The sequence below is a fragment of the Sturnira hondurensis genome, unplaced genomic scaffold (genome assembly GCF_014824575.4).
Source record: "Sturnira hondurensis isolate 20B ecotype Veracruz unplaced genomic scaffold, ASM1482457v3 Scaffold0001304, whole genome shotgun sequence".
NCBI lineage: Eukaryota > Metazoa > Chordata > Mammalia > Chiroptera > Phyllostomidae > Sturnira > Sturnira hondurensis.
In genome coordinates, this window is record NW_028073935.1 from 2,918,672 (window position 1) to 2,940,864 (window position 22,193).

At 39.8% G+C, this 22,193-nt stretch overlaps 1 protein-coding gene and 1 pseudogene across 1 annotated transcript in view; both read right to left on the reverse strand.

The window, feature by feature from the left end:
• Positions 1-3,989: 3,989 nt before the first annotated feature.
• LOC118974279 (uncharacterized) lies at positions 3,990-4,147 on the reverse strand (annotated as a pseudogene).
• A 10,287-nt stretch (positions 4,148-14,434) lies between these two features.
• The window catches only part of IWS1 (interacts with SUPT6H, CTD assembly factor 1), a 71,703-nt gene continuing 63,944 nt past the window's right edge, over positions 14,435-22,193 (reverse strand). Inside the window, exons 12-14 of the mRNA XM_037070880.1 lie at positions 21,901-21,957; positions 20,832-20,943; positions 14,435-14,882 (exon numbers count right to left, since the gene is read on the reverse strand). Coding sequence (XP_036926775.1) covers positions 14,751-14,882; positions 20,832-20,943; positions 21,901-21,957 — 301 coding nt within the window. The 3' untranslated portion in view covers positions 14,435-14,750. The remainder of the gene's footprint in view (positions 14,883-20,831; positions 20,944-21,900; positions 21,958-22,193) is intronic.

Genomic DNA, 22,193 nt, shown 5'->3' on the forward strand with positions numbered 1-22,193 from the left:
AGTTGTATTAACTTCATACAAAACAGACTTCAGAGCAAGAAAAATTATCAGGGATAGAGAGATATCACATAATGATAAAGGGGTCAATTTTAAGAAGACATAACAATATTTAATATGTATACAACTAACAACAGAGTGTCAAAATATGTGAGTCAAAATCTGATAGAAGCGTAAGGAGAAATAGATTAATTCATTATTATAGTTGGAGATTTCAACACTCTTCTCTGAGTAATTGGCAGATAGTATGCAGAAAATCATTAAGAACATAATTGACTTCCGCCAAGATGGAGGCATAGGTGGAAACACTGTGCCTTCTCCCACAACCAAGTTTTCATACAACAAAAGTTTTGGAGAACTAACACACACCCAGAGACCAGAAAACGGAATTGTACGGAAGTTCGACAGCTACGAAACGTTCAATGAGGACGGTAAGAGGTGGAGCCAGCAGCGGAGCTGGGGCAGGCAGGACAGACCTAGGAGCGCAGGCAGCCCAGAACTAGACGGGGTGTGGAACAGACTGACCAAGGTCCCACAATCGCACACAGTGAGATGGACCACACAGGCCCCAGGGGGCGAACCCAGTGGTGGAGGGCTGATGGCGGTGGCACACTCGCGTGCCAAGGAGTGAGGCGCGTGGGCCTGGTGACGGTGGTGGCTGCGGTGCTGGTGGGGGTCGCGGCAGCAGGCGGCAGAGGGAAGCCATTGTCCCTCTTTGACCCTGCCCCCACATACAATGTCACAACCCAGCGACTTAGTTGCCCTGCTCTGGTGAAAACCTAGGGCTCTGATCCTGCTACTTAACAGGCACAAACAGCCCAAGAGATGGCACAAGAAGAACTCAAAGTCCCAGAGCCAATAACTCTAAGCGACCAACAGATTGCCAGGCTCTCAGCAGCCCAATTTAAGACACTATTTATCAGGATGCTCACAGAATTGGTAGAGTATAGTCACAAATTGGAGGAACATATGAAGGCTAAACTAATTGAAATGAAGGGAGATGTCCAGGAATCCAATAGTGATGGAAAGGAAACTGGGACTCAAATCAATGGAATGGACCAGAAGGAAGAACGAAACATCCGACCAGAAAGGAATGAAGAAATGAGAATTCAAAAAAATGAGGAGAGGCTTAGGAACCTCCAGGACATCTTTAAATGTTCCAACATCCGGATTATAGGGGTACCAGAAGGGGGAAGGAAACAGCCACGAGTGGAAAACTTATTTGAACAAATAATAAAGGAGAACTTCCCCAGTCTGGCAAAGGAAATAGACTTCCAGGAAATCCAGGAAGCTCAGAGAGTCCCAAAGAAGTTGGACCCAAGAAGGAACACACCAAGGCACATCATAATTACATTAGCCAAGACTAAAATGAAGGAGAGAATCCTAGAAGCAGCAAGAGATAAGGGGACAGTCACCTACAAAGGAGTACCCATCAGACTGTCAGCGGATTTCTCAAAAGAGACCTTACAGGCAAGAAGGGGCTGGAAAGAAGTATTCCAAGTCATGAAATCCAAAGACCTACAGCCAAGATTGCTTTATCCAGCAAAACTTTCATTTAGAATGGAAGGACAGATAAAGTGCTTCTCAGATAAGGTCAAGTTCAAGGAGTTCATCATCACCAAGCCCTTATTATATGAAATGCTAAAGGGACTTATATAAGAAAAAGAAGATGAAAAATATGAACAGTGAAAGGACAGCAAACACACAGTTATTAACAACCACACCTAAAACAAAAGCAAACCAAGAGGACAGCTAGATCAGGAGTGGAACCATAGAAATGAAGAACACATGGAGGGTTAGCAACAGGGGAGTGGGAGGAGGAGAAGGGGGGAGAAGGCACAGAGAATAGCATAGATGGTAGGTAGAAAATAGATAGGGGGAGGGTGAGAATAGTGGGGGAAATATAGAACCTAAAGAACTCAAGACACGTGGTTATAAACTAAGGGGGGGGGGGGAGAATAGTGGGGGAGGGAGTATGCGGGTGGAGGGGAATGGAGGGGGGGAATAGAACAACTGTAATGGTATAATCAATAAAATATATTAAAAAATAAAAAAAAGAACATAATTGAAGTGAATCACATCATTAAGTGAACCAAATTGACATCTATAGAATATTCAATGACAGCAAAATGTACATTCTTCACAAGCTCACATGGAATATTCACCAAGATAAACTATATTCTTGGCCATAAAACATCACTTAAAACATTTTCAACTAAATGAAAATGAAACAACATTAAAATTTGTGGGTTGCAGCAAAAGCTGTATTAGAGAAATTTAGAGCACTGAATGTATAATTCATTAAATTATATAGAAAATAAAGGAGACCTAAAGTCAACAATCTAAGCTTCCATCTTAGGAAGCTAGAGAAAAGAAGACTGTGTTAAGTATAAAGTAAGCAGAATAAAAGAAATAAAAATTAGTGCAGAAATTAATGAAATTGAGAACAAGAAATGGATAGAGAAAACGAAACCTAAAAGCTAGTTCTTGGTTTTGCTTAACAAAATTGATAAACCTCTCGCCAAGTTAACAAAGAAAAAAATAGAGAAGATGCATATAACTAATATGAAAAATGAAAGCAAGGCCACCACTATTGACTCCAAGAACATTAAAAAGATAATAAAGGAATACAATGAACAACTCTATACTCACATATTTGATAACCAATTGAAATGGACCAATTACTTGAGAGAAATGAAATGGACCAATTGCTTGAGAGACACAAGCTGCCAAAACTCACACAAGGGGAAAGATATAATCTGAGTAGGCTAATATCTGAAGAAATTGAATTAATAATTAATAACTTTCTGAAAGTGAAAGCACCAGGCCCAGATGGGTTCATCTGTAAATTCTACCAAACATTGTATAAAATCTATTGCAAAAATAAAAGCAAAAGGAATACTCCCTAACTCATTTTATGAAGCCAGAAACACCCCAATATAAAAACTAGACAGAGACATTACAAGAATAGAAAACTGCAGACCAATATTTCTCATAAAAAAGATGCAAAAAGTCTTGTCAAAATATTATCAAATCAATCCAATAATGTATAAAAAGAATCACACACCATGACAAAATGAGATTGAGTCCAGGTATGCAAGTTTGGTTCAACATTTGAAAATAAATTAATGCGATTTATCTGACCAACAGTCTCAAGAAGAAAAATCACATGATTGTAGTAATAGATACAGGAACATTTTACAAAATTCAGCTCATTCATGATGAAAGCCCTCAACACACTGGAACTGGGGGAACTTCCCCAACTTGATAAATAACATTTAAAAAGTTAAAGATGGCATACTTAATATTGAGAAACTAGATGCTTTCCCATTAAGATCAGGAATAAGGCAAAATGTCTTTTCTTACTACTCTTATTCAACATCATACTGGAAGTCCTAAATACTGCAATAAACAAGCAATGAGAAGAAAATGGAAATGCTCTGGCCAGTTCACTCAGTTGGTTGGATCATGGTTTGATATCTGGTCAGGGCACATACCTAGGTTGTGGGGTTGATCCTCAGTTGGGGCACATGTGGGAAACAATCTGTCCATGCTTCTCACATTGATGTTTTATTTCTGTCTCTCTCCCCACCTTTCTCTCTAAATTCAATAAATGTGTCCTCAGGTAAGGATTAAAGAAAGAGAAAGAAAATGGAAAGTATACAGACTGGGAAGGAAGAAGTAAAACTTTCTTTGTTCACAAATGACAACATTGCCTATGTAGAAAATCCTCCCAAATAACAACCACCACCACAGCAAAACCCCCTCGAATAAATAAGGAATTAAAGCAAGGTTTCAGGATACAAGCTCTGACTGGAAAAAATACAGCCATGGTTAACTTAACGAGAATGGTTTGCGAAAAATCAATGTAACTTGGCACTCAAGGAGAATAGGCTGGAATGTGCTTCCGTGGACAATGATGACTTCACTGTACTAGTCAGTGGGGGCAGTAGACGCCATTGAATGAGCATGTGTACTGCGTGGCTGTAACATTCAAAATGACTGAGTGAGTAGAGCAATGAATCTGCATAAAATTTTGCATTAAGCTTGAACATTACTCATCAGAAACTATTTGGGAAAAGTTTTCAATTAGCAATAATTGCGCCTCGGATAAACCTCATTGGCTACGATACTGCCACTGTGCAAAGCTGAGCAGAAACTATTTGGATGAGTCAGAAGGCTGAAGCTTTGGACAACAGGTGATAGGCAGCTTCATGATGACAACATGCCTGCTCATGCATCATGTCTCATGCAGAGTTTTTTGACAAAATATCAAATCACCCAGGTCACTCAGTTCCTCTGTAGGCCAGATTTGGCACCCTGAGACTTCTGGCTTTTCCCAAAACTGAAATCACCTTTGAAAGGAAAGAGATTTCAGACCATTCATGATATTCAGGAAAATACAACAGAGCAGCTGATGGTGATTGGGAGAACTGTGTGAGGTCCCAAGGCGCCTACTTTGAAGGGGACTGAGGCATCATTATCCTGTGTATATAATGTTTATTGTATCTTGTATCATCTTCAATAAATGTCTATTTTTCATATTACATAGCTGGATTCCTTCTGAACAGATATCATATAGACTTAATATATAAATTTCAATTGCTTTCTTATATGCCAGCACTGGACAACAGGAATTTGAAATCTAAAACACAATACCATTTACATTAATATATCCTAAAATGAAAATACTTAGGTATACATTTACACGTATGTACAAGATCTATGTGAGAAAAACTATAAAAATTTAATAAAAGAAATCAAGGATCTAAATAAATGTAGAGACATTCCATTACATGAATAGACTTATTATTGTCAAGATGTCAGTTCTTACCAACCTGAACTACAGATTCAGTGCAATCCCAAACAAAATTCCAGCAAACTGTTTTGTAGATATTGACAAAATGGATCTAAAGTTTATATGGAGAGACAAAAGACCCATAATAGCAAACATGATATTGAATTAAGAACAAAATTAGACTTTTACTATCTGACTTCCATACTTACTATAAAGCTACAGTATTCAAGATAGTATTAGTGAACAAAAGTACAAACAATAAATCAATAAAACAATAGACAATGAAAAAATAAATAGACTTCTGGCCAAGATGGAGGCACAGGTAGACACACTGTGCCTCCTCACACAACCAAAATTAAGGACAACAAAAATTTAGAAACAAAAATACAACCAGAACTGACAGAAAATTGAACTGTACAGAAGTCCGACAACCATTCATCCAGACCTGTAAGAAGAGCAGAGTTGGCGACAAGCAAAGAGGAGTCATGGCAGGAAAAAGTGGTGGCTGGAGAACTGGGCACATAGATGGCGGTTGGAAGACCCCGGGCACTGGGTGGCAATGAGCAGACCCAGTGAGGCGTGCAAGGCAGCTGACTGACTGTGGTCACACATTCGCTTGCAGATAAACCAGGCAAAAATGGGAAGCGACACCAACCGTACAACCCAGGGCCCCAGTGCTGGAAAATAAAGCCTAAAAGCACTGATTGAAAACATTTGTGGGAGTTGAGTTGCTGGGAGAGACTCCCAGCCTCACAAGAGATTTCGTTGGAGAAACCCACAGGGTCCTAGAATGTACACGAGCCTACCCACCCAGGAACCAGCACCAGAAGGGTCCAATTTGCTTGTGGGAAGTGGCAGAAGGGACTGAAATCTGAGAAAGAGTGGAGCAAATGTCATTGTTCCCTCTCTGACCCCACCCCCACATACAGCAACACAACCCAGCCACTGGGATGCCCCGCCCTGTGTGAACACCAAAGGAACTGCCCCTCACTACATAACAAATGGGACCAGACCAAAACACAACAATGGCTCAAATGAAAGAACAGATCGAAGTCCCAGAGCCAATACATCTAAGTGACCAAGAGATAGCCAACCTACCAGATGCACAGTTCAAAGCACTGGTGATCAGGATGCTCACAGAACTGGTTGATTTTGGTCACAAATTAGATGAAAAAATGAAGGCTACACTAAGTGAAATGAAGAAAAGTGCACAGAGAACCAATAGTGATGGGAAGAAAACTGGGACTCAAATCAAGGGAGTGGACCAGAAGGAAGAAAGAAACAACCAAACAGAAAAGAAAAAAGAAACAACAATTCAAAAAAAGGAGGAGAGGCTTAGGAACCTCCAGGACATCTTTAAACATTCCAACATCCAAATTATAAGGGTACCAGAAGGGGAAGAGGAACAGCCAAGAGGAATATTTGTTCAAATATTATTATTTGAACAAATAATAAAGGAGAACTTCCCCAGTCTGGCAAAGGAAATAGACTTCCAGGAAATCCAGGAAGCTCAGAGAGTCCCAAAGAAGTTGGACCCAAGAAGGAACACACCAAGGTGCATCATAATTACATTAGCCAAGATTAAAATGAAAGAGAGAATTCTAGAAGCAGAAAGAGATAAAGGGACAGTCACCTACAAAGAAGTGCCCATCAGACTGTCAGCTGATTTCTCAAAGGAGAATTTACAGGCAAGAAGGGGCTGGAAAGAAGTATTCCAAGTCATGAAATCCAAGGACCTATAGTCAAGATTGCTCTATCCAGCAAAGCTTTCATTTAGAATGGAAGGGCAGATAAAGCAGTTCTCAGATAAGGTCAAGTTCAAGGAGTTCATCATCACCAAGCCCTTATTATATGAAATGTTAAAGGGACTTATCTAAGAAAAAGAAGATAAAAAATATGGACAGTGAAAGGACAGCAAAGTCACAGTTATTAACAACCACATCTAAAACAAAAGCAAACTAAGCAAACAACTAGAACAGGAACAGAGCCACAGAAATGTAGATCACTTGGAGGGTTATCAACAGGGGAGTGGAAGGAGGAGAGAGGGGGAAAAGGTACAGAGAATAAGTAGCATAGATGGTAGGTATAAAATAGGGGGAGGGCAAAAATAGTATGGGAAATGTAGAAGCTAAAGAACTTATGACACATGGACATGAACTAAAGGAGGGGGATGTGGGTGGGAGGGTAGAGGGGAATGAAGGGGGGAAATGGGATAACTGTAATAGCATAATCAACAAAATATATTTTTAAAAAACAATAAGCAAGCAAAATATAACCAGAGACATTAAAATAAAGAACAAACTGACAGTAACCCGAGGGAAGGTGGTAGGGGATAATCAGGGGAAAAGGCGAAAAGGTTGTCAGGAACATGTATAAAGGACCCATGGACAAAGCAAAAGGGGGGTGGAATTGAGGGTGAGATGGGGGATGGCTACGGTGGTGGGGAGGGGTGGGGGTGAAATGGAGACAACTGTACTTGGACAACAATAGAAAAAAGTAAATATGAAAAAAACAAACAATAGATCAATAAAACAATAAATGGCCCAGAAACAGATGCACACAAATGTAGTCTATTAACATTTAATAAAGGAGCAAAGGTCTTTTAATGGATGGTCTTCTTTTAAAAATGGTTCTGGGACAACTGGACATCCACATGTAAAAAAATGAAATATCTGTTTCACAGATATTTCACAGCCATAGATGCAAGGAGTTTCCCAAATGTTGAAGAAGTTGAGGTATCAAAATATGAGGCAGACAAGTTCAGCTTGTCAGTTAGTGAGTTTAATAGGGAACTTATATACAGAAATGCTTTCTTGGGTGACTGCAAGATGGTCATATTTTTGCATCTTCAATCCCCCCAGACTACCAGTTATAAAGCTAAAGCAGTGGGCATATGTGCTGGGAAAGAAATGTGGGGGTAATCAGAGGGACCAGGTGCTGGAAAGATCTGGATCATTGTATGCATGAGTGATTTAAGAGATACATTACATCAAGGGCCCCTCACTCCAGATGCAGAACTAAAGGGAATTATGTGGCTAGCACAGAGCTCTCATATACACTCCAAGACCCAGAACAGGAGACAAGTGTCAAAGTTCACTCAGAAGTCAAGATGGTGGATTAGTTTCAAGATGGAGTCATCTTTGTTGCATACAAACAGACCATTCATCTTGCCAAAAATTAACTCAAAATGGATCATAGACCTAAATGAAAGATAAGAGAACCCTGCGGCCTCTAGAAAAATCTGGGTGACTCCAGACTTGGCAATGACTTCTAAAATACAACCAAAAGCACAATCCATAAAAAAAAATAGACTTCATTAAAAATCTAATTTAAATCTTCATTTAAAATCTCTGGAAAAAACAACAACACTGAAAAGAAAATTAAAAGACAAGGCACAGACTGGAAGAAAATCTTTGCAAAATGCACATTTAATAAAGGACTGGTATCCAAAATACTTTAAGTCTTCGCTGTATATTATCGATAGGTTCTGCAACTTTAAGTGAAACAACATTTAACAATACCAGTTTTACCATAAGCTAATTGATATAAACAGGAGTTAAGTTCCTACATTATCTAATCAATGTTAGAACAAAATAATATTGAATGAAACAATATTATTTGAGAACCTACCTGTTGTATTTAAAACAAACAAACAAACAAAGAACTGAATAAGAAAACAATCCAAATTTTAATGTGGCTAACAGATCTGAACAAGAAACTTCACCAAGAAAAGATAGACAAATGGCAAATAAGCATATGAAAGATGCTCAGCATCATATGTCAGTAGGGAATTACAAATTAAATGAGATACCACTACACACCTATTAAGATGGCAAATATCTAAAACAGTGACAACACCAAATGCTGGTGAGAATATGGAGGAACAGGAACTCTAATCCATTGGTGGGAATACAGATTGGTTCAGCCACTTTATTCATTCATTTTTTTCATCCTCACCCCAGTATATGTTTATTGATTTTAGAGGGGAGCAGTGGGACAGGAAGAGTGAAACATCCATGTGAGAGTGAAACATCCTTTGGCTATCTCCTGAACAGGAGATTGAACCTGCCACCTAGGTATGTGCCCTGACCAGGAATCCAATCCCAAACTTTTGGCGTAGGGGACAGGCAATGTGGCTCCAACCAAGTCACCTGGTTAGAATGGTTCAGCCACTTTAGAAGACAGTTTGGTGGTTTTTTACAAACTAAACATTCTTACCATACAATTAACTTCTGTTAGCATGAATAGAAAAGTATGTTCACTCAAAAAGGTGCACACCTGTAGCAATGGTGGTAATGCCCAATGGATGCATGGATGGAGCTGCTCATGCCTCCTCCTCCTTCCACTGAGCCTGTTCCAGTGGACAGGTAGTCACCCTGTGGCCTCTAGAACTGTCCTGGGGCACCACCATGGGCCACCACCATGGGCCACTAGTGCTCCCTTCATCTCCAAGCGCCCTCCTCCAGCCCAGCAGTGCCTGGGTAGCTTCTCTTGGCAGACTGAGGGGCTGGAGACTTTAGCCTTTGTCCCTGGGCCTGGTTTGCTGCCATCAAAAACACCAGCCCTCTGTGTTATTTTACTACCACTTCCTTTCACAGCACTGCCACAGGCATGTTTTGGCTAAGCCCCCTCCAATCTGCCTGTGTGTTGGAGAAATGTTCCTGGTACCAGAAGGAATTGGCATCCATGACAACTGGGAGAAGAGGAATAAGTCTGGAACCCCAATTTCCTAACTTGGAAATTCCAGCTTCTGCAGGAAGCTACCCCCAGATGGATCCTACAAGAACCAAGAAGAGCTGTAACTATCCTTCTTAATCTTAGTTCCCAGCACTGCCTATCTTCTGCCTTCTTTCCCACCCCTCCACCACCATAAAAATATATATGGTCTTTGTTGACCTGAGAAAGCTTCTATGCAAGTCTGTGAGCTCTCAGAAATCATCATGAGGAATCAAAGAACCATCATCATCTGAGACTGCCAAAAAGAACCTCAACATCAAAATAATACCCGAAATATGTGTAGCATTTTCTACAGTTTACAGACAGCCTTTACATCTCACTTATTCCTCCTAGCAACATTTGGATAATGAGTCAACTTACCCAGAAGTACATAGTTGTTGTTTTTTTTTTTTTAATGACAGAACCAAATAACACAATGACAACAACAGAACCTGGATTTCTGGTAATCAAAAGAAGGCATGGACTCAGTGAAACTCCAATACATTACTGGAGGGCCTTTTCTCCTCAAATAAATGTGTGTCTTCCAAAAAAAGAGAGAGAGAGAGAGAGATGCACACGTTTCCTGCAGCTTTATTCATAATTGTCAAACTTGGAAGCAAGCAAGATGTCCTTCAATAGATGAATGGATAAAAAAAACATGGCACAAATAATCGCAGAATATTATTCAGTGATAAAAATAAATGAACTATCAAGCCATATAAAGACATTAAGGAAAATTAAATGCATGTGAGTTCTGGTTTTATTCCCTTTACTATTGGTTCCATGTACATTTTCCTTTATTTCACTTTGCATAGCCTTCACCTCTTCCCCTATTTTTCAACCATACTCAACCATTTCTATGAGCATCCTGATTACCAATGTTTTGAGCTCTGCATCTGAAAGATTGGCTATTTCTGTATCACTTAGTTTTATTTTGGAAACTTTCATCTGTTCTTCTATAATTTTTTGGTTGGCGAGCCTGTTATGTTGTAAGGGGTGGACCCTTAGGTATTTGCCAGGGCAGAGCAATCCAGGTCATTGCATTGTGGTACAGTGTGTGGGGGAGGGTTCTGAGACAGAACAAAGTCATTAGCTGGGGACAATTTGACTGGCCTTTAGTCACTTCTCCCACTACCCATAAGCAAATTGAGCCCTTCTGGTGCTGATTCCCAGGTGGGTGGGTTTGTGTATGTTTCTAGGACCCTATGTAACCTTTGTCCTCTTACTTATAATGTGTCTTGGTATGAACCTCTTTGGGTTCACCTTCTTCTTTGGGTAGTTTTGTGTCATTATTTTTTCAAATAGGTTTTCAATGTGTTGCTTTATCTTTTCTCCTTGTGGCACTCCCATGATGCAAATATTGTTACACTTGAAGTTGTCCCAGAGGCTTCTTAAACTATCCTCATTTTTTAAATTCTTATTTTTACTGTTCTATTGTAATTGCTTTCTGATTCCTTATCTTCCAAACTGCTGATTTGATTCTGTTTCATCTACTCTACTGTTGATTCCCTGTAATTTATTCTTCATTTCAGTTAGTGTATCCTTTATTTCTGACTGGTTCTTTTATACTTTTTCCCTGTTCTTTTCCATGTTGTTGTTCTCACTTAAGTTTCTTAAACATCCTTACAACCATTGTTTCTTGAACTCTGATAGTTTGCTTGCCTGTTTCATTTAGTTCTTTTTCTGGAGATTTCTTTTTTCATTTGCAACTTGCTTCTTTGTCCCCTCATTTTGGCTGCTTCCCTGTTTGTTTCTGTGTATTAGGTAGAGCTGCTGTCTCCCAGGCTTGATATACTGGCTTTATGTAGTGCTTGGTGGCACAGGATCCTCAATAACCCAAGCTGGGCACTCCAGATCATTCCATGTGGACTATGTGCACCTTCCCATTGTAGTTGAAACTTGACTGCTGTTGGCACATCACTGAGAGGGATTGACCCACACGGATACCTTATGTAAGGACCAGCTACAACTATAGAGAAGGAGCTGCTGTGTAGTGGCCCATCCTATGGAGCAGGACTTTGGTGCCAGCCCAGCCTGCCACTTGAGTGTGTCTCTCATGGAAGTCTGAAGCTGTCTATCAGGTGCACTGTCTCTGGGCCCTTCTTCGAGGCGCAAGATCAGCTACTGCCCGTTCCCTGCCCAAGAACACTGGATTCAGCTGGCTACTACTTGTGCTGGGCTTGGAGATGATACAGAGGCCAAGCTATGATCCAAGGCCATCTGCTACTAGTGCCATGCCTGGGGCACTTAGCAAGAAGTAGGAGGTATGCAGAGGCCAGATGATGCTTGCTTGAGATTTTAGGAAAGTCTGAATCATGAAGCAGGAAAGGCGATTTGTATGGAAAAGCCACTGGAAATGGCTTGGGTGGGCCTAAAATTGAATGGGGCAGTGTGTCAGGGAATCACCAGGGTAGAGCTACAGTATTAACCAGGTTGATGGAGACTCAGATATGGTGCCTGCCTGCCAGCTCTGTAGGGAAAGGCTCAGCAAAAGAACAATGGCCTTCGCCAGCATTTCTATGTGGGAAAATGCTGTGTCCTCCTTTCACCCTTAAGCCAGAAATTCAGTTTCTCTCCGTTTCTCCAAGGCACTTTTCCAGCTACTTACTGCCCTACTGCTGGAGCTCAGAGTGAGTGAGTCTGAGTTAAGTCCCTGTGTGGGCCACTTAAGACCAACACCTGGAATTCCAGCAGCCATGTCTCACTCATCCACAATCCCCACTGGTTTTCATAGCCAGAAATTATGAGTTTTTTCCTGGCACTGGGACCCTGGGCTGGGAGTTGATGTGGGTCTGGGACCCCTTGCTCCTCAGGGGAGACCTTTACAGTTGAGAAATCCCTCCCAATCCTTGAATGCCCTGTGTGCATGTAGGACCAGCCCATTCAGTATCTCCACCCCTCTGACCAGTCTTGTGTTTTCTTCTGTTTATCTATAGCTATAGGACTTGTATTCAGCTAGATTTCAGGTGATTTTGAATGATGATTGTTCTGTAGTTTAGTTGCAATTCTCACATGGTTATGGGAAGATGTGAGCCCTGTGTTTACCTACAATGCCATCTTGACTGGAAGCCTACCCCAATTTCTATCAGAGTAGAATTTCTGTAATTAAAACAAATAACTGATTCTTTCATTTAGTCACTTGGACTAATCAGTTTTCTAATTAAATCTGCAGGCTATTAAAATACTTTAAAAGTACCCCTCAAATGGAATACAGCTGTAAACTACAATAATTTCTAGCTTAACTGCCGGACTGCAATAAGCAATTAGTATAGTGATGCTAAATTATATCCACATATCCTCTAGGACAGTACCTTTCAATCTTTTTTTCATTATAATACCCCCAAAGGAGACAACTGAAATTTAAATTTCAGACATACCTTGTTATTGCGCTTCATTTTATTGTACTTTAGATATCACTCCCCACCCCAAAAACAAAGGTTTGTGGCAACACTGAGTGTGCAAGTCTATCAGTGCCATTTTTCTAGCATTTGCTCAGTCTCTTGTCACATTTTGGTAATTCTCGCAATATTTCAAACCTTTTCATTATTACACTTATTATGATCTTTGAGAAATTGTTCATCAAAGGAAGTCAACCAATGCAGCAAACTTCATTGTTGTCTTATTTTTAAAAATTGCCACAGCCAACATAACCTTCAGCAACCATCACCCTTATCAGTCAGCAGCATCAACACAAGGCAGACCACTCCACCAGCACAAAGGCTCAGGGGATGGTTAACATTTTTTAGCAATATTGGATTTTTCAATTAAGGTATGCAGTGTTTTTTAATACATAATGCACAGCTAACAGACTATAGTGTAACAGATTTTATATGCACCGGGAAACCAAGAAGCTCATGTGACTATGTTACTGCAATATTCCCTTTATTGAGGTGGTCTGGCACTGAACCTGCAACCTCTCCAAGGTATGAAAATTTCCCTAACAAGAAAGATAGTAAGAAATTATTTGTTGCAATATCCCAACTAGGGTATTACAATTCAATTCTGACAATAACAACTTGGAGTTAGCATCAGACTTCACACGTTTATGGGTTCAATCCTCCACAAGTTTGTCTCCATTCCAAATGTTAGCTGCAAGTGGAGTTCACTTCTGGTTGACTGGTTACAAATCTAAGGGTTCCCACAATCCCCTTAGGTCCAAGAAGTCACTAAAATGACACAGAAATCAGGAAAGCACTGTATTTATAGTTTTATTATAAAGGATTCTAATTAGGAGGTCCAGCTAAATGAAGACACACATAGGGTGAGTTCTGTGAAAAAAACACAGAGCTTACACACCCTTTTGGTGAAATCAAGGCATTCTACCATCTCAGCACATTAGTATGTTCGCCAATCAAAAAATTCCACCAAGGCCCTGGCTGGTGTAGCTCAGTGGATTGAGCAAGGGCCTGCAAAGCAGACGATTGCGGTTCGATTCCCAGTAAAGGCACATGCCTGGGTTGCAGGCCAGTTCCCAGTGGGGGACACATGAGAGGCAACCATACATTGATATTCCTCTCCCTCTCTCCTTCCCTTCCCCTCTAAAAATAAATGAATAAAATCTTTTAAAAAATAAAAAAAAATTCCACCAAGTTTTGCTATCCAGAATTCTTAATTGGGGCCTCACTATTTAGGCACAACTGATTAAATCATTATCCACATGACTGAATGCCTAGATTCAATCTTTAGCAGCCCTCAGGTCAGGCCTGCCCAAAGTCCCAATCCTATAAAACAGACCTCTAAGGTCTTTCTGGTGACCAGACCCCAACCTAAAGCTATATAGGAACATACCAGGGGTCACCTTATTAGAATCACAAGGACATTCCTTTTAGACAGGAACCCAGGACAGAGACCAAATTCCTTATGATATTACAGCGGGGCAGGGCTGAACTTTGAAAGATCACAAACCACTCTAATATCAAGGTCTTTTTTTCATTCACCAAGAACCAATTTTCAACCCCCACTACCAAGGAATCCTCTAAGACAATGAAGAGACAGTCTCCCAAAATCAGACTGTAATTTTATTGTGTAAGGTTTATAGAAGTGTGACTAGTATTTCTCTGTACAAAGTACACAACAAATGGTTTTAAATACAATGGAGAGAAACGTACATCCTATGACAATATTTGATACAAGCTGAACCATTTACAGATACACTAAAAAAAATTAAAATATCATCATTCTCCAAAAGAGTCCACTGAACATTTCTTAGAGCAAAGATGGAGACATATCCCAGGCAAGGTCACAAAGGCATTTTATTGCCCTCAATGCTGATTTTCACTGCATGTGCAGATCTGCTTTTTTTCCTGATATCTGTGAACTTTCTCATCTGTTTATCCAGTCGACTGATACCCTTCTTGGAGGTCCCCTGAAACTAAAAATGGGTTAAAAATTAAAGAGCAATTAATGAAATACATCTAATTTTGTCTTTCACCTTTTTTTATTTGAAAGTTAGTGGTTAGAAGAGCTCCTAGCTCTGAAATAACAACAATGTGCTTTGGTGACCTTAGGCACAACACAGCATGCACATAGCAATGTTAGAAAACATAATGAACTCTCAGTGAACAATAATTTTGTTGTTATCTGTGGCTTATTGGTAAATTCTGCTTAGTCCATGAAAATCTCCTACATGAGAGAAAAGAGAAAAAAGTGAAAGTATGATTTCCCCAATTCCATCCAATTATATGTCGACTACACACTTTTTCCTTTCAAAGACCAAATGTGGAACTGACCACCTAACAATATACTTTCAAACAGTGCTGGTATAAGGAATGATGATCTTCTAAAGCAAAGAAAGTCATCTGAGAAAAAGCCTTAAATATGATGAATGAGGTCAGAGATTAGCGAAGTAAACCTATGAAGAGCTGAAGCTCTGGTTTCCCACTTAGGTGAATCCCTGTTCTGCCTCAGCAGGTTTTGTGACCCTGGGCAAATCATACCCCTAAGTCTGTACTCCTTTCAGGACTGCTGGGAGAAGTACCTGAGAAAATACTGTCATAAGCACAGAAGATGGCACATAGTGCTCAATGTAAATATCACAATGACTATTATTATTACTACTTTGCAATCATTTAGATTTAGGTTAAATAAATATATTTGACACAAAAAGAACATTAAGTCTCTTGATCCAAGGGGCTTCCTACTTCTTACATCTCTTCTTGCTTGCCCTTTATGTTTAAAAGATTAGTTGCCAGGTTATTTCCTTTACATTTTGAAAAGACTGTATGTTTTAGCCCTGGCTGGTGTAGCTCAGTGGATTGGGCACAGGCCTGTGAAGCAAAGGGTCGCTGGTTCGATTCCCAGTCAGGGCACATGCCTGGGTTGCAGGCCAGATCCCTAGTAGGGGACAGAGGAGAGGCAACCACACATTGATGTTTCTCTCCCATTCTTTCTCCTTTCCCTCCCTTCTTTCTAAAAATAAATAAATAAAATATTTTTAAAAAAGAAAAGATTGTATGTTTTAAAAAGATGTGGTCTCTAAGAAATAGACACCTTTTAGAAATGCTGAAAAAGTCTGCTATTTATGTCAAAGGTCAGGGTGAACTCTTCTTGCTAATTCTAGTGTTGCTAATAATTCCAACCTTTAAAAATGTTGAGCCCTGGTCAGTGGTTGCTCAGTTGTTTGCAGCGCCATCCCATAAACTCAAAGGTCATGGGTTCAACTCCCAGTTAGGACACACGCCTAGGTTGTGGGTTAAGTCCCTGAATGAGGTATGTATAAGACATAACCAGTTGATGTTTCTCTATCTCTCTTCCCCCTCTCTAGAAAAATCAATAATCATGTCCCTCGGGTTAGGATAAAAAATTAAAAAACAAATGTTGAAATGGTTAAAAAAGAGAAGGGTTTTCCTAATTCTTCTCCCCTGCATGCTTACTAGTAAGTCACCTGTGAAGCTCAATGCAAAGAATGCTAAAAGAAGGCAGGGCCTGGGGCACACTCCAGGGGCTGTGCTGGTATAGTGAAGCTCCTTTATGTTGGGACCCTCCTCAGTCTATCCCACCTCTGGACTCAACTCCACACTCAGATATAAGCAAGAAACCCTACAAGAGTTTGAACATTCTTAAATAAGAACCATGTTGATCATCAATCCTAGATTTTCTAGGAATATTCCAATTTGAAATACTTTTATATCAATTTTAATACTCTTAATATTTGACACTAATACTGAGTTAGCATAAAAATTCATTATCAGAAGAGAAAGAGCTGTGCTACCATCCTTCTTTTGAAAACCTCCTTGGAGGAAGATGGGTGGAAAGATGGAGAGAGGGGACCTTTGAACATCAGACTTTATAAGCCATCTGACTTTGGGAGACAGAGTTGAAATACCCCAGATTTCCTGAAGAATCCCAAATATCTGACTTCCTTTCAGACAATATGCCTTGATTTACAGTACTTGTAGACAGTCTACACTGCTCAGATCTATGCCAACTACCCAACTTTCAGCAGCTCAACACTTCAGCCTACATTTCTCCTTGCTCGCTCCCAGGACGTGATCTATAATCTGAGCCCTTCCATCCCAGCAACTGAAATACACACACCCAGGTCAGGTCGTGCTGCTCTACTCCTAGTTACAACTTAAAGACTTGTGCTGCCAGATGCCTAGTCACCTCAAGCCTGAAAACACACAGAACACAGTACTACATGCTAAATTCAACGACCTCTCTTCCGAATCATCAACCTTATAAACACTCCATTAGGACAGTAAAAGTATAATGCAGTACTATCAGTGAACAGTTTTATCACTGTTTTAGCAGTGAAAAACCAAAAGTAGCCTAAAAGAATAGCAAGATGGGTTTGCTTAAAAAGAATTATGGTACAATTGCATTCTAACACAGTATTATGTTACTGAAAAATGGTCACTAAAAAAATTTTTTACCATGCTAAGTAAAAGACGAACCTAACGAGGAATGAAATATGATCAGGATTTTGCTTATGTGTTCAAAAAACCCAAAACCAGTAATGATGTTTACGTATGTATATAAAAAAGACCCAAAAGAAGTAACTTGAAATAGTAATGTCAAGATGTGGTGGATTAACAACTGACATTAATTTTATTTGTGCTGTCTCTATTTAAAAGTTGATATAAAAACATGCGTTGCTTTTGTTATTTTAATATTATTTTAAAGCACTCCATGGCCCTAGCTGGTGTGACTCAGTGGACTGAGCGCTGGCCTGCAAACCAAAGGGTTGCTGATTTGATTCCCAGTCAGGGCACATGACTGGGTTATAGGCCAGGTCCCCAGTATGGGGTGCAGGAGAGGTATCCACACACTCATGTTTCTCTCCCTCTCTTTCTCCCTCCCTTCCCCTCTCTCTAAAAAGAAATAAATTCTTAAAAATAAATAAAGCACTCCATGGAATAAATTAACATATAAACATTGAATGCAGTGGAGGTTACTGCATTATTTAGGAGAGAAAACCAGAAACTAGAGAGAAATGAAGAAACAAACTGATAACACTATTATGCAGCCATTATAAATAATAAATCCATATGGTGAATTAATAAGAAGTGATTAAGCTGGCTGGTGTAGCTCAGTGGATTGAGCACAGGCCTGTGAACCACAGGATCGTGGTTCAATTCACAGTCAGGGCACATGCCTGGGTTGCAGGCCAGTTCCCAACAGGGGACACACGATACATTGTGTGTCCTCGGCAGAGGCAACCATACATTGATATTTCTCTCCCTCTCTCCTTCCCTTCCCCTCTAAAGATATATAAACAAAATAAAAAAATAATTTTTAAAAAAGAAGTGATTCAAATTATATACAGCATAATTTTAATTAAAGTAGCAATAGAAAAAAAGGCAAAAAATACAACAAAGTGCTTTTGAACAGTGGGTGATTTTTCTCTGCACTACCTCAAATTTTTCTACAACTATAATAAGAAAAACAAAGTCTGAAGCATTACTGGAGGTATATTTAACACATCAAAATTGTTAACAGTGGTGACTTAGAGGAAGAGCAGGACTGTGGGAATGAAGCTATTCTGGTGTTTTATGTTTACTTATATTATTTCAAAAATAAAAATTATATACAGGGATGTGCAAAAGTAGGTTTACAGTTGTGAGTACATAAACAGAGCTTATTCTAATATTATTTATTAATTATTGTATTATTTTCCATACAAACAATTGTAAACTTACTTTTTCCCACACCTGTATAAAAGAAAACTTTCATCTGAAAGCCATTTATTCACTCCAATTTTCTTCTCGGACAATATGTTTTCTATTAATACTCACTAGTGCCAGTGCAATGTGAAAGCCCTGAGTGAATGAATATGCAAGAATCTTCCTCCCATCCAAGTACTAACCAGATCTGATCCTGCTTAGCTTCCAAGATCAGACAAGATCAAGTGCATTCAGCAAGATATCTTCCTGACCAGGGAAACTGCCAGGTAGCTTAAAGACATGTAATGTCTTTATACTGAATATGTAAAATGGGACCACCAGTCAAAACATGTTGTATTTTTTTTCCAAAGAGCTCTACAAGCCAGACTCAGGCCTAGTTAAATATCAGCACATTACAATCCTGGGAGTGTTGAGGATAAAGGAAAGGAACTCTATCTACTAGAAGTTCCCTCTCCTCATGCTGGTCATCTATCTGCTCCAGCAGAAGGTTAGGCCACTTGTTCCCACCACCCCAGCACCCCACAGGAAAGGCAGGACCAGAACCATCAACAATAGCAGACAGGCGCACACCCTAAGGACAAAAAGCAGGCTTCCAAAGTAGACTGGCCATACAGATTATTTATGACATTTCCTTTGCCACACTGTAATTCTTAACTCTCATGAATACATGTGCTAGGGAAAAGAAACTATGAAAGAGAGGGATAAAAAGAGAGAAGAGGCGATGAAAAAAGTTAAGATAAAAGAAACAGGGGTGTTTGCAGGAAGAGAAGGGATATCAAGGGACAAGGTATGGATAAAAGAAAAAAAGGGAAGGAAGTACAGATGAAGAAGTCTGAGCCACTGAACTTGAACTCTTCTACCCTTTATTTGTTCTCAACAAATACAAAAGTATGCTTTGTTTTGTTAGTAGCTTCAGAGCAAAGTGAACTGATAGGAAAGTGAGTATAATCCAGGGAAGTAGCTACAAAAGTGGGGTTGATGAAATCACAAAAGGCATGCAGCATTCTCCCTCTCTAGGATATACTGCAACAAAAGTGCACTATGAATTCCAGAGCACAGAAGGTCAGTGAGACTAGCTTTATAAATGTTCCAAAGTCTTTTTCATTTCCAACCACATACTGAATTTACGTTTCAACCAAATTTATTTCCTAAATATTCAGTGTCAGGCTTCATTCAATGAGTCCCCAAATGCGTGGTACTGAGCCACTAACAACGGGAAAACAAGCACCTCCCTCCCACTAAGGAGCAAGTAACCAATTTCTATGCCTGTAATATAGACGACTATGGTTCTAGGCCCTAACATAAGCCTTTTTAATAAAAATGGGTACCAGTCAAGAAGACCAAAATACTTATCAGAGAAGAAATGATCTGTTGGTCTCTAGGGTACCAATAAAGGAGGAGACAACTTCATACCAAATTCTAAATACTCCAGAGGACCTAAATGACACTAAGTGGCTTGGTAGGGTCATTTCAGAAACTAAAAGAAGACCCCACCTTGTCTAGATAAGCAAGCATACCCACACTTGTCTTTCCTTTAGCTCCTGAAAGTTCAAGCCCACACCCAGAGCATGCCTCCTTGGGGATACCTCCTGGATATACTCAGATAGAGCCAGAACTACAGGGGCATCCTGTTGCCTTCAATGCTGAACTTGACAGCATGGTGCACTCTGCTGAGTCGTTTCTGTTCGGCAAATCGCCTCTTATGCTTTTCCAATCGGTTAAGGTCCCTTTTAAGAATACCAGGCTAGAAACAGTGGTGGGAATGGAGAATAAAAAAAAGATTAATAAAAATTAGTGATGATCACTGCATAATATTTGCAGGGATGACAGAGGAAGTGTCTACCCTAATTATTTCATAACAGAACCACCTAAAATAGACGAAGAGAAAGGGAGGGGACACTGTATAAGCAGGTGAGTTCTGATTCTCATGGTTCTAAAAAAAATGACTATATAAAAACACAGGTTCCAGGATTTAGTGGAAATAAACAAATAAGAAACAAAACTTCTTGACTTCATAATGTTGCTTTAAGTATGAAGCTTATGAGCTCATGAGCAATGAATGATCTCGCTTGATAAAAAAGCTCACTTGAAATAAGTTAAACTGCAAGAGCAGTTAAGGATTATTAAACGAGAGGTAAAACACAAGACGGTAATGTGCATTTGCAATCTACCTTACTATTCCCCTGCTTGCTTACCCTGGATGACTCCATTTCCACATTCCATTTAGGCCTGACCACATAGTCCTTGTTTGAAGGCATAGGCACCCTTGCACGGGCACAGAATCCAGGATCCCCAGGCCTGAGTGCCCTAAGAATGAGAAGAGCATGCTGCTTAAGTAATCAATCACAGTTGCGCCCATCCTCCTCAGATACACACCTGTTGCAAACCTCATCTGCACTGCCAAGCTTACCCAACACACCCTCCCAGTCTGTCTCAGCTGGCCTCATCACCACTCACATTGCTGCATGGATCCCTCAACTTCCATCCCAGGACCAGCTTCCTTCTCTCCTCTTTTAGTGAACACCATCAGCTCATCTCCTTAGGTTGGTATCTTCAAATCTTGCCAACTCCTACCCGACTAAGTCACCTACTACTGGCAATTTTGCCCCTGCAAAGTCTTCTAAACGTTCTGTTTCCCCATTATTGTCTCAGTTTAACTATATCACTGCCTTTAGTTACCACCCTCCAGCCCTTCCTACACCATGCCAGTCATTCAGAATCAAATCTGATGACTACACATTCATGCTCAAATGCTTTCTATGGTATCAAAGAAAGTGAAAGTTCTTCATCTTGATTTAAAGCTGTTCAAAATGTGGTCTGTATCTATATATCCAGCATTATCTTCAACCATCTCAGGCACCACACTACTGCCCAACCACTCCAGTCCACCTGCCATTCCTCACACAGGCCTTCCACACACTTATCCCACCACTGGCTTAAGATCTCCCTTTGTCTATAATCCCCCTAAAGACTTGGTGAGAGTATGGACTATTTTTAATTCAGTTTTGTATATCCAATGCTTAACACAGAGGTCTGGTACATAGCAAGTAGCTAAAATCTTTATTGAATAAACTATTTCTCAATCTTCCTTACATCCTCCAGAACATCCTATACAATGCTTTGTAGATATTCAATAAATGTTAAACTGAAAATGATCCTTCATCAGTGTGAACATACATAATTTTATTTGCTATTTTTCTTAAAGCAACAAAAAGAATATTCTCTACATAGGCTAAGAAAAAAAAACTAATACAAAACCCTTACTTCTCCTCTCCTGTCAGCACCTTTTCCAGGTCTCTTCGGGGTGTCTGACCACCAGTGCTGGGGAAGAGGTAATCAATGAAATATTAGGAATGTTAGAATCTTCTAACTTTATAAGAAAAAAAGAACAAAATGAAACATTAAACTCAGACCACAATTAAGTCCCTTCCCCTAAAAAATAATTCCTAGTTTTACATACCTGGTTTCATTATGGGTGAATGGTAACTGCCATATGTATAACTAATGACCTTGCCATCCTGGATACAACAGTATCCAGTTTATTGATACAAACTGAA